This window comes from Manihot esculenta, chromosome 3 (assembly GCF_001659605.2).
Source record: "Manihot esculenta cultivar AM560-2 chromosome 3, M.esculenta_v8, whole genome shotgun sequence".
Lineage (NCBI taxonomy): Eukaryota > Viridiplantae > Streptophyta > Magnoliopsida > Malpighiales > Euphorbiaceae > Manihot > Manihot esculenta.
Window position 1 is genome coordinate 21,846,019 of NC_035163.2, and position 13,637 is coordinate 21,859,655.

At 25.6% G+C, this 13,637-nt stretch overlaps 1 protein-coding gene across 1 annotated transcript; it reads left to right on the plus strand.

The window, feature by feature from the left end:
- Positions 1 to 3,209: 3,209 nt before the first annotated feature.
- LOC110611354 (probable LRR receptor-like serine/threonine-protein kinase At1g53430) lies at positions 3,210 to 11,006 on the plus strand. The gene is made up of 24 exons (XM_021751630.2): positions 3,210 to 3,614; positions 5,557 to 5,731; positions 5,814 to 5,885; positions 5,998 to 6,069; positions 6,165 to 6,236; positions 6,321 to 6,392; positions 6,486 to 6,557; positions 6,640 to 6,711; positions 6,795 to 6,866; positions 6,961 to 7,032; positions 7,135 to 7,206; positions 7,340 to 7,411; positions 7,502 to 7,567; positions 7,744 to 7,803; positions 7,891 to 7,929; positions 8,010 to 8,059; positions 8,161 to 8,528; positions 8,632 to 8,830; positions 8,905 to 9,045; positions 9,164 to 9,282; positions 9,399 to 9,609; positions 9,687 to 9,924; positions 10,016 to 10,166; positions 10,464 to 11,006. Exons 1-24 carry the CDS (start codon positions 3,491 to 3,493, stop codon positions 10,887 to 10,889), a joined length of 3,087 nt encoding a protein of 1,028 aa, XP_021607322.1. The 5' UTR covers positions 3,210 to 3,490; the 3' UTR covers positions 10,890 to 11,006.
- The last annotated feature ends 2,631 nt before the right edge of the window (positions 11,007 to 13,637 follow it).

Below are 13,637 nucleotides of genomic sequence, written 5' to 3' on the forward strand. Positions count from 1 at the left end.
ATTACTTTATATATTACTAAATTTATTTTCATATAAAATTAAAAATTATATTAGTCTCGAGCACAATTTCTTCTCACTTTCCTCCCATACTTTGCATTAAAGTTTTTCTCCAAATTTTCAAGATAGCATAACTTACACATGCGGAATGAATGAATTAATTAGGTTGATTAAACATGCATGTCCTTTGATTATTCACCAAGATTGCTTTCATACGCAAAATATTATTTTATATTAACAGGAAAAAGCAAAAATAGAAAATTCAATCAGCTGGAATTGGAATTTTCAAATTCCCTATAAAGCCATCTAATCCATTGTTTTATTAAACACAAACCAAGCAATGACCCCATTAATATGCCTATTTCTTCAAGTAATTTCCTTTTTTTTTCAAATACGTTATTTTATCCTTGATTTTTATATAAAAAAAATATCGATATTAATACTTAATTTTTAAGAAATATAATTATTCAACGTTTAATTTTGATTAAATAATTGGAGAAAAAAACATGATATTTATATTATTTTATATTTTAATTTAAATATTTAAATTTTAGATAAATTATTTCAATGTTTATATTTAAATGTATTTTTAATAAATTTTTAAAAATTAAAATATAAGAATTCAAATAAAATATCAAATAAAATATTTTATTATTTTTTAAATATAAATTAATTTCACATATTTAATTCTAAAATTAATAATAATTTATCCGTTAAATATATTAGATTTTATTTTGTAATAATAATTATAAAAATTTTAACAGATATATTATTTTTAATTTTTTTATATATATTATTATTTTAAATTAAATAACATGTTTTTTATAATTATTATTATAAAATAAAATTTATAAAGAATAAACTTTAAATTGATTATCTTTAATTTTAATTTTAAAAATTAATTAAAATTATACTTAAATATAAATATTAAATTAATTTATTTAAAATTTAAATATTTAAATTAAAATATAAAATAATATAAACACGGACATTTTAATCAATTTGCCTTAATTTTATATAGTACAATTGACTTTTATTTATGTATGTGAACTTAAATTATGCATATTTTGACTTTTCTATTATGATTTTATGAAATTTCTATTATAAATAAAAATAGTTTTTATTATTATCCTTAGTTAAAAATAAAATTCTGCCCCCTTCATTTATTAAACTCTCAATTATTTCAGCCTAATATAGATTAATACTTTTCATTAAGTTTAATAAATTAATAGTTATTATAACCCATTACGTATGTATACCTATATAACATGACATATTTCATATATATATTAACTTTATGAATTGAATACATCAGTTGCTCCGGAATTTAATCTGCGTTTCAGGGTGATTATTCAATCGGTTCAGTTTAAAATAAAATTAAATCGAATAAATTAAAAATTAAAATTTTAATATTTATAAAAATTAAGTGAAATTAATTTTAAGCAGAAATTAAACTGAATCAAATCAGTTTAATTTAGTTTAGTCGGTTAAACTTTTTAATACATTTTTATTTTTAAACCTTATTTTTAATATTTTAAAATTTAATTAAAATATTTCAACCTTATTTTAATTTATCTATATTATTAAAAATAATATATTATTACTAATCAGTTCGATTTGGTTTGATTTTTTTAATTTTTTATTAAAATCAAACCGAACTAAAATAATTAAAATTTTTAAAATTAAAAATTAAATTAAAATAAATAAAAAATCAAACTAAACTTATAAATTATTTCAATTTAATCAATTTTTTTATTTAAACCAAATACTACTCTCCTCCTACTTCTCCTCCTCTACTTGGACTAGAAAGCCTTTTTCCCAACCTATACATATTTCTTGTTAGTTTGAGTTATATATATATTATTTTATATTATTATTTAATATATAAGGAATTTTTTTATTAGAGAGATTAAAAATTAGAAAAAGTTAAATTTAAGATTTATATATTTTAATTTTAATATATTTATCATCAAATTAAATTCATAATTATTATATTCATATCTTTACGAGCACATTATGAAAAATTTATATTAATGTATTAATGTAGTCTTAGATAATCCAATATTATTAATGTTTTATTTATATTTTTTTTGAAATGAGGATTTGAGAATAGGAGGAATAGAATTTGAGACTCTCATATTTATTTAAATATATTTATCATTAGACTACACGTAAGTGCATAATATAATATAATAAAATAATATGTATTTAATAATATGTAAATAATTAATTACATATATGCATAATATAATAAACTATGGGGATTTTTATTTCACTTTTGTATTTTATTCTAACTAATCAAATATTATTTTAAAAAAAAGATAACGAGTATATATTTTTATGGATATATGTATAGTCAGTAATTATTTTTATTTTTGTATAAAATATACTTTATAAAATTAAAAAGCATCTGTTTTTTTTAAATAAAGATTGGAAAATAAAATTTAAAATCTCTTAAATTTACTTAAATGCACTTATATCATACTAAACTTATGAGTAAAAAATGTATTTACTTAATTAATTTTAATTATATTACCAATTTCAACATGAATTAAAATAAAGTATAAAATAATTAGTTGGTATTCAATATTTAAAATATTAAAATCGTTGGTTTGAAAGCAATGAATAATAATATTTCCTCTTCCCTCCCTTTACACAACCTATAGTTTGTTAAGAAAATGAGTCAAATGGGAATTGAATATAAAAATAAATATATTACAATAAATAATATTAATTATTTTAGGATATTGACATGAAAAAAACATAAATATTTATGAGTTTTGACGATTTAATTTAAAATTTTAATTTTTACATCATCTGATTAAATCCTCAAATATCTTTATAATTTACGATTTTATTTAAATTTAAAATTAAAATAAAAAATATTTTCATATTAACATGATATAATATGTGTCAATTTTTATTATTTTCTCATAAAATTCATAAATCACATGGAATAATAATTTTCTTGAAAAGAATAGATTTATTGACATAAAAAATTCAATACAATTTTGACAATAAAATTTTTTTACATTAAAATAATTATTTTTAAACTTTTAACCGTGAAAGTTAATAATAAAATTAAAAATTGAAATTCCGAGTAATATCTATAATATCCATCTTTTCGCGGAAACCATGAGATTCCTCGTTGGCGGCTTTTGTTCTTATGATTTAACTTTTTCAATTATTACAGCATCTTAGTTCTTCATTGGCGCTTGAAGACACTTTTTGTACTTAGGAATCAGCAGTTTCTTATCCGTCATCTGTTTTTTCATCCTTAATTTGACCAATTCAAATGAAACTGTAGAAACACCATATTCGACTTCGTCATTAAAACCAAACCCTTTTGTCATCTTTAATCCTCCAACTACTCTCCCTCTCTAATTTAATTCATGCTTTGTTAGTTTCGCTCTCATTCTCGTCTTTTTCTCTTGTTTTAAAGATCATTTTTGCAGTCTCTCTTCTCTCTGTTTTCCAAGAAAAAGAGAAGAAGATGAGGAGAAATCATATGGCGTTTGTTCCTACTGTCTTGAAGATTTTCTCTGTAAATTTTTTCTGGGTTTTGGTTTTCGGTTGCTGTTTTGTGTCTCGGGCTCAAGTCTTGCCTCCAGATGAAGGTATTTATATTTACTTCTGATTCTTTTTCTGCTATATAAAATGATTTTGTTTTGTGGGTTTGGTTTTCTTTTATTTCTTCAGTGTTTGTTGTGAGAAACAGTTTGGTTCTTATTTTTTAATGGACAAAGAAACTAGTTCTGCTTGTGTTTGGTGGCTGAGAATTTGAGGGAAAATGACTGGAAATTGTTATTTGATTAACCACTGTCACTCTGCCAGATTCATTTTTCTCTTTCGAATTTTGAAGATTAAGTTGAGACGTTGATTGCTTAAAATAACCAACCATTTTGCTAGTGTCTTCAGTTTGGTTTTTGCAGTTTTAAGTAGAGATGCTCTGATTGGTTTCTGAGAATTTGAACTGAATAAATTTCATTTTACTCTTTCTTTCAGTTTTATTTATCAAAATTTTGTGTCGATGAGACAAAAAAGACGAAAGTTATAACTGGAGAACAATTTTGAATTTCATTTTCCCAGAAAAACTTGCCTAAAAGTTCTATTTTATTTTCCCTCGTCCGTCTTTCTCTGCAACCAAACAGCAGTTTCTTTCTTTCTTTCTTTCTTTCTTTTTTTTTTTTTTTCTAATTTTTTTTATCAGTTATACCAAGGCTACTTCTTCGGGTCAGCTATTTTTTACATAAAAACTAAATATATTTTTTGAGCGATATTAAATGTATGATATTAATTATTAAACAAATTATAATTGATAAAAAAGAAAATTTCAATTATTACAAATTGATAAAAAAAAAAAAACAATGAGAAATTATAGTGAATAAACATTTATTACTTTCCATTCTTGTTTTTTCTTTTAAAATATTACTTAATCCAGCAGTTTAATAAAATTAAATATTCTTAAGAAGTTAATTATTATTTTAAAAATTATTAACTATTTAATTATTTTTTTAATTTAAACTATTAGATATATTATGTGATTAAAATATATTTTTTTCTCTATTTAAAATATAATTATTCAACGCTTTAAATTTCAAAATCAAATTACAATTATTTAATTTTTAATATTTACTGAACAGATTAAATAATTAGCTGATTATAGATAAAGGGAGTAATTAATAATATTTTTGAAAATTTGTAGAAGATGGAAATAGTAAATTCAACGTCGGCAGAGTCAACACCTTCCTTTTTCGCAAATCTGCTTTTGAATTTTAATCATATGCTATTTTTTGTAAATAAATAAATAAATAAAAATAAATGATATCACCTTTTAAGAAATGTTAGAAAGTTGGCCATTTTTTTGGTAAAACGTTTATCTTATCAAGCAAACAAAAAGTCTTAATGACAAAAGAAATAAATGTTTAAAATGTTTTTCTAATATCAAGAAGGTTTTATTTTATACGTAATTGGTTATATTCTACCTAAAATTAACAACTTAATAATAATTAAAATAATTTATTCAAACTTTATAAATAAGAAATGGATTTCCATGGAGACTAATGATTTGGTTAACTTGACTTTTTTTTTTCCTTTTAAAAAATTTATCAATCAACTTTGATGAAATATTTAATTAATTATTATCAAAACAGTAATAAATTATTAAAACGGTTAATATTTATTAAAATAATTAATATTACCAAAGAGAAATAATAATATTGAATTATGAACACTATAGAAAATTTATTAAATATTATTAATCTTATCTACAAATAATTTTGCCTAATAATTTGGCTAGTTATTAGATTTGATTGGCTGTAGTGAATTGGACCCACACGCTTCTCTTTCTTCCTGCTAGCTGCTGTCCCTTTTGACTCATATTGTCCTTTATGTGGCTGCTGGCTTTTCCAGACACTGGCCTGCCATGTTCCGACCCTATGGATAGAAACAAATAAATAAAATATCCACGAAGATTAGAAAAAAAAAATCTGAAAATCTATTAAAAATTTGTACGTAGCAAGTATACAATCATAGACTAAAAATGATCTATTTTGACAGTGGAAGTTCTTCGAACAATATCAACAAAATTGAACATTCCATGGAACGTCACCCAAGATTCTTGCGACAAAGAAGAGTGGAAACGAATCATCCAAGAGGGCGCCATTGATATTCTAAGTAATGTTTCGTGCAACTGTTCATTTGAAAACGGCCGCGTTTGTCATGTCACAAACATGTATATACTTCTTCCTTTTGCCTCTCACTGTTCTCTTCAAACTAGTGTGAGCTGATCATCAATGGAGTATTTTCATTTGCAGGTTGGTGAAGGGTTATAACTTGACTGGAGTTCTACCCACTGAAATTGGAAATCTTAGTTTTCTAGTTGAACTGTAAGTAACACTTGCAGCTATCTCATTGACTTGTATGCAAGTTATTTTAGGGTTTATTTGATTCAAATGACCCTTTTCAGGAAGTATCTTAATTTGATTTGATATTGGACAGTGATCTCACTCGTAACTCTATCAATGGAACAATCCCTAAAAGTTTTGCTTTGCTCCCTAACTTGCGGACATTGTAAGTCTTGTTTTTGCATTTTTATAATGCCATCCTCGTACAAGTTTAAGCATTTGAGCAGCTTGTGATTGCTGATTATTGCTTTGGCTGATTAGGTCTCTTCTGGGGAACCGTCTCACTGGGCCAATTCCTGAGGAAATTGGCAACAGTCCTTCACTGGAGGAATTGTAAGTTTTGACACAGAATTCTTTTGCCAAGGTGAGCAAATACTCTGTTACAATGTCTCATTTACAACTTTAACTTGATGTCAGGATCTTGGAAGATAATCTTATTGGAGGACCTCTTCCTTCAAACCTTGGAAATTTGAGAAGCTTGAAGAGACTGTATGGCTGCTTTCTTCATCTTCTCCTTGAATTCATTCTTAAACTTAACATGGACAATGTCTCATAACATTCGATTGCTTGTTTCTCCTGCAGCTGTCTTTCTTCAAACAATTTCACAGGAGTTATACCGGATTCATTTGGCAAGTTAAAGAACTTAACTGACTTGTAAGTCATGTGCTGTGACGAATTCTCTCATATTTAGGCATTGTGGGTTAAAGCACTCATGAAATTCAAATACTTCTTGCAGTAGGATAGATGGGAGTGAACTCTCAGGGAAAATACCTGAATTTATTGGGAATTGGACCAACCTTGATAGATTGTGAGTATTTGCTTAATCCCATTCATCTCTCACAGTCATTTTATTATCTGAACAAACTAACAGAAATTAATTTACATTTACAGAGATTTACAAGGAACATCCATGGAGGGGCCTATTCCAGCTACCATATCGCTTTTGACAAACTTAACTGAACTGTAAGCAAAACTTCCTCTTAGTTTAATAAAAAAAATCTTTTGTTACTCTACGAGGATGGAAAAACTTATTTTTCTGCCATATGTTGTTTGTCAGGAGAATATCCGATTTGAAAGGAACAAGTTCAAATATCCCTAATCTTAGAGCTATGACAAAAATGGAGAGATTGTGAGTTGACTATGAATGTTCAAATATTTTATTCAAACCTGTGTTATTCCTTTCTGATTCTGTTATATTATTGTGATTGATTACTTCTTTTTTGTGATTTAGGGCACTGCGAAATTGCTTAATCACCGGTACAATCCCAGACTACATTGGGGACATGACAGAATTAAGACTACTGTAAGTTACAAGTACCTTTGGCTGTTAGTCTAACAAAAAGGGCAGGATCCATATTACGTGAACTAGATTGCATTAACGTATTGTGGTATGAATTAGCTGTTTATATATTTGTTAATCCATTTATTTATTGCAGAGACCTTAGCTTCAATAAGCTGACAGGCCCAATTCCAGTCACATTTTCAAGTTTGAATAAACTAAATTACATGTAAGTCAGATGAGTAAAAAGAAAACGTTGAAAGTCAAAATTTCTTACTTTGTTCTTTTCTGACTACCTCTGTGATCTCAATCCATTTAGGTTTCTGACTAATAATTCGCTGACTGGAGCACTACCTGACTGGATATTGAGCAGCAAACAGAACTTGTGAGTAGTCTGTCATAAAGATATGGACCTTTATATAATTTGATAGAATGCACCTAAACGTTATTCTCCTTTTTTGCAAGGAAGATGCAGTCAATTCTTACCTTTTATCTTGTAATCTTATAATTCCTTTTAGCTCTGCTATCAGAACTTCCATTAATTTTTACATACCATCTCAGGGATGTATCTTACAACAATTTTACGGGGTCAGTTACACCTGGCTGCCAGCTGCCACAAGTGTAAGCATCATTTTGTTTGTTATTTATTAATGTTCTCTTACATCTGCTATATTAATTACTTCTTTTTCTTTTATTCACATGTAACAGGAACTTAGTTTCTAGCTTTTCACCTTCTGAGAGCAATGAGTAAGTTCCTAATTCACCCTCAACAAATTAAATAGCTATTTGAAATATGGATAATTGATAATAAGACTTTCATCTTGTAGCATTTCGTGGTGCTTGAGAAGGGACCTTACCTGCTCCGGGAAACCTGAATGTGAGTGTAGATAGATAGTAAACTGTTTCTTTCCCCATTGAACCTTATAAATAATTGAGTTCCTTATGGGGCATTCACCAATGAATTGAATGTATCTGCAGACCATTCATTGTTTATAAATTGTGGAGGTCAAAAGATGAGCTCCGAGAATAATGAATATGAAGAAGACTTATCTCCAGTGGGGCCATCTGCCTTTATATCTGTAGCGGAGAAATGGGCTTATAGCAGTACTGGACTTTATGTGGGCGATGACTCTGCTAGTTTTGTATCAAGAACGAGTTTGGGTCCAAATGCGACTGGAGCAGGCTTGTATGAATCTGCCCGCCTTGCTCCTCAATCACTCAAGTATTATGGCTTGTGCATGCGTCAGGGAAGCTATAAAGTGAAGCTTCACTTTGCTGAAACTATGTTTTCCAATGATGACACATTTAACAGCACTGGAAGACGCATATTTGATGTATCGATTCAAGTGAGTTTAAAGATTTTCATAATCAACATTCATTTAAGGATTTTATATGTTGTCCAAGTTCTCAATGGGGGTTAGCATACTCTAACTTTCTTAGTTTTCCCAGGGAAATGTGGTTTTGGAGGATTTCAATATTATGGAAAAAGCTGGAGGAGCTGGTATTGGTCATGATGAGGAATTTGACAATATTTTTGTTAATGATAGCACACTGGTGATACATTTATATTGGTTGGGTAAAGGTACTAATGCAATTCCATTCCGAGGTGTCTATGGACCTCTCATATCAGCCATTACAGTGACACCAAGTAAGTTCATTTCTTCTTGAATGATATTCACCTGTCACATGAACTTGTCATTTATGTATTCTCTCTTCCTATAGATTTCAATGTTGATGATGGAGGAGGGTTATCAGTTGGAGCTATTATCGGCATTGTAGCTTCTTCATGTCTGGTTATTGTGCTGATCTTGATTGTCCTCCGATTGAAAGGTTATTTAGGAGGGAAGGACCTTGAAGATAAAGGTAACATAAAATGCATAATACTTCTCTAGCTGTATTTTTTTTTTTCCATATAATCGTGCATGCTATGAAATTTTTTGATAGTCTTTTTTGCCTGAAACGAGTTCTGCTCCTCCTACAGAGCTACGTGGACTAGATCTGCAAACTGGTTATTTCACTCTAAGACAAATTAAGCATGCTACCAACAATTTCGATGCAGCAAATAAGATTGGAGAGGGAGGATTTGGGCCAGTGTACAAGGTAATTATGAGTTTCTGCATTTATTATTTGCTTAATTGGTTATGACATCTAAGACTATGCATGTCATCATTATTAAGACATTTTATTTTGACATTATTTTAACTTTCTGATATCAGGGAGTGCTGTCAGATGGTGCTATAATTGCTGTTAAGCAGCTTTCAGCGAAATCGAAGCAGGGGAACCGTGAATTTGTGAATGAGATAGGCATGATATCTGCCTTGCAACATCCTAATCTTGTGAGGCTGTTTGGCTGCTGCATTGAAGGAAACCAATTGTTGTTAGTCTATGAATACTTGGAAAATAACAGTCTTGCTCGTGCACTTTTTGGTAATTGCTTGACTAATATTTTCCGTGCATCATTTTCTGAATTCTCTTGAACATGACTGAGCTTCTTCGGATATTAGGTCGTGAGGATCAACGACTCGAATTGGACTGGTCAACAAGAAAGAAGATACTGTTGGGTATTGCAAAGGGATTAGCTTATCTCCATGAGGAGTCAAGGCTGAAAATTGTACACAGAGACATTAAGGCTACCAATGTGCTTCTGGATAAGGATTTAAATGCTAAGATATCAGATTTTGGTTTAGCCAAACTTGATGAAGAAGAGAACACCCATATCAGCACAAGAATAGCCGGAACAATGTGAGTTCTCGTTATCACTCTAGGTCTATTTGTTTCAGTTATGGCAAAAGAATTAGACTTTAACATTCTGCAACTATTTGATTTTCTGCAGAGGTTATATGGCTCCAGAATATGCAATGAGAGGTTACTTGACTGATAAAGCAGATGTTTACAGCTTCGGAGTTGTTGCTCTGGAGATTGTAAGTGGGAAGAGCAACACCAATTACAGACCAAAGGAGGAGTTTGTTTATCTTCTTGATTGGGTAATATATTTATTGCAGTTTCCACTCATACAATTATTTATTGCTTACTAAGTTTCAAACGCATTTATAACAAATGAACTAAGCTTCATTATGTTTACAAAGAATCGAAACAAAGTTGTTGATCTCCTCTAGCGAACAATTGTCTTTAACTTGCACAAGGAAAGGAATCCTGGAAATTTATTTATTCATATTTGCATCCATGAATTTCTTGCATGCAAAGTTAGTGATACAGTGGTTGCTTGGAAATACTACACAAGCTAGATACCTAAACCATTTTCTTCTGTTACATAAATGAAGGCTTATGTGCTGCAAGAGCAAGGAAACCTTCTGGAACTTGTGGATCCAAGTCTTGGATCAAACTACTCAAAGCAAGAGGCAATGAGAGTGCTTAACCTGGCTCTGTTGTGCACCAACCCATCTCCCACATTGAGGCCATCAATGTCTTCTGTAGTGAGTATGGTGGAAGGCAAAATTCCAGTCCAAGCTCCGATTATCAAGCGCGGTTCAATAGATCAGGATGCAAGGTTTAAAGCCTTTGAAATTTTGTCACATGACAGCCAAACTCACATCTCCAAGTTGTCTCATGATAGCCATGATCAAAGAAGCATGTCAATAGATGGACCTTGGATAGATTCCTCAGTTTCTCTCCCAAGTCACGATGCTTCACAAGAGCATTCATCAAGTAAGCTTCTTAAGGATCTTTATGATGTTAACTTGGAGTAAACTACAGTTGGTCATGTTTTCCCTTTGTTTCTTTATTTTTTGATTTTTAAGTTATGAAAGATGTGTTAGATTCTTGTGTCCATGATAATACAAGTGTGTAAAGCTTCTTCCTTTTTCTCTAAATTATGTCAAACTGTTAGTGCGCGGATATTAAAAATATTTTATATGCAATTTATTTTCAAGAAGATAATTAAGAAATTTAAAGACTTCAACTATTACTCAGTTTCAATAGTTATAGATAGCTGAGGCACTAGTGGTGGTGGCAATGGAGTAAAATTATTTAATAAAAGAATTTCAACATTTAAATAACTCTAATCCTAATTTCTATTTATTTAAAATGATTGAGTTGACTCCTAAGAAAAGAATTTCAAAATATGAGCCAATTAAAAATAAAAGAGATAGAGTCGTGCGAACCAAATCACGCCAATGAATTTTATATAAAATAGACATATATAAATTATATCTTTTTTAAAAAAATGAAGAGATTAAAATTATCACAAATTATAATAATTCAAATTTAATAATTTAGTTATTTAAAGTTTATAAGGCTTGATTTAGAGTATTAAAAATATTATTTTATTTTGTATTATATTTTAATTATTTTTATTTATTTATTTTTTTTATAAATTATTTGATTGAATAAAATTTTAATTTAATAATATTTATGCAATTAATACAATTAATTCTTTAATTATTTATGCTTTATTATAATTAATATTTTTATAATAATTTTAATTAATAATATATATTTATTCTATATAATTATTTATATTAGAGGAATAAAAATATATAAAATTTGTTAATTAGATTATATTAAATATGATTTTAAAAAATTTTCAAATTAATAAATTAACACTATTAAAAACTTTTTACATACTATTATATATATATATATATATTATTTAAATATCTTTTTATATGATAATTACTTAATTTTTATAAATATATTTATTAGTAACAGTCAATATAATAAATTGTATTTATTATATCAAAAAGTAAAAAATTAAAAAGTTATATATTAATAGGATGATAAAAATAATAAATTGTATTTAACATATATATTAATTATTATTTTATAAATAAAAAATTATAAATATATAAAAAATTATAAATTTATGTCATATAATATAATTATGTAAGGTTAACCGTACATGTAGCAATCTCTCCTATATTTATTATTATTTATCGAAATACATATAACATCAATTAATTAATAATATTGATTATAATTTTTTTATAATTTATTTATTAGTAAAAAGAAAAAGAAAATATATATATTAAAATTTTTATTTTATTGTGATTAATATATTATATTAAAAAAATTATAAGAATTTAAAAAATCAAACACGAATAGTAATATAAAAAATTAAAAAATTAAATATAAATTATAATAATAATGATAATATTTATTATGGACATATTAATTAATAACATTACTACATATGTCCATTTCAAAAAAAATATTATTGAATATGAAAATATAGTTTAAAAATAAAAATAAAAATAAAATATATTAAATGTATAGCTTGACATGTATATAAATTTAAAAATGACACTTAACATAACTATATTAATTTAAACATGCCACTTCTCAATCTCTCCATATATATAAATTTATTTTAATTATTTAAATATTTTTTTATATGATAATTATCCAATTTTTATAAATATATTTTTAATATTATATTTAATATTAAAATAAAAAATATAATAATTTTTAAATAATAAAATGCAATAAAAATTTTATTACAATATCAATAATATATTATCTTAAAAAGTAATAGGAAATAAAAAGGTTACTAAGAATCAATATAATAAATTGTACTTATTATATTAAAATAGAATATAAAAAAAATAGTAAAAATAATAAATTGTATTTAATATATATTAATTATTATTTTATATAAAAATAAAATTAAAAATATATAAAAATTATAAATTTATGCTTATATATGATATAATTATATAGGGTTAATTGTCATTTGACAATCTCTCATATATTTATTATTGTTCATATGAGATGAAAAACATATTTATTTTTATTACATAAAAGATGAAAATATATTATATCAATTAATTAATAATATTGATTATAATTTTTGTATTTGTATTATTAAAAATAAAAATAAAAATAAAAAATATATGTAAAATTTTATTTTATTGTAATTAATATATTATATTAAAAAATTATAAAAAAATTAAAATATCAGGTATGAATGGTAATATTAGGAAATTTAAAAGTCACAGTAATAAAAAATTAAAAAGTTATATATAAATTATAATAATAAAAAAATAAATTTTAAATATATTAATTAATAATATTATTAAATTTAAAAATATAATTTAAAAATAAGAATAAAATATATTATTGTCCGCTTAACATAAAACTTAATATAATCATATAAATTTAAATATATCATTTATCAACTTATTCATAATTTATTTTAAAATTTAACTTTATATATTATTTTATTATTATTATTATTATTATTATTATTATTATTATTATTATTTAGAATGCGTTCGTTTTGATTGTAATTTTTTTTATTTGATAAAAAATAAAAATTTGTTCACTTGTAACTGTTGTATTTTTAATTTTATAATTTATAAAAATATTTTTAAAATAAAAAAATTAAAAACCGAAAACTATAAATATTAATTTTCTTATTACAAATTCTATGAAATTATTATTTTTCTTTACAACTTAATATTAACAATTTAAAGATTTTATTTTTATTATTTAAATTT

Coding starts and splice junctions, on each gene's coding strand:
- LOC110611354 (XM_021751630.2), top strand. CDS start 3,491: ATGAGGAGAAATCATATGGCGTTTGTTCCTACTGTCTTGAAGATTTTC. Junction 7,930..8,009: donor TCACCTTCTGAGAGCAATGA/GTAAGTTCCTAA, acceptor TTCATCTTGTAG/CATTTCGTGGTGCTTGAGAA. Junction 9,046..9,163: donor GAAGGACCTTGAAGATAAAG/GTAACATAAAAT, acceptor CTCCTCCTACAG/AGCTACGTGGACTAGATCTG.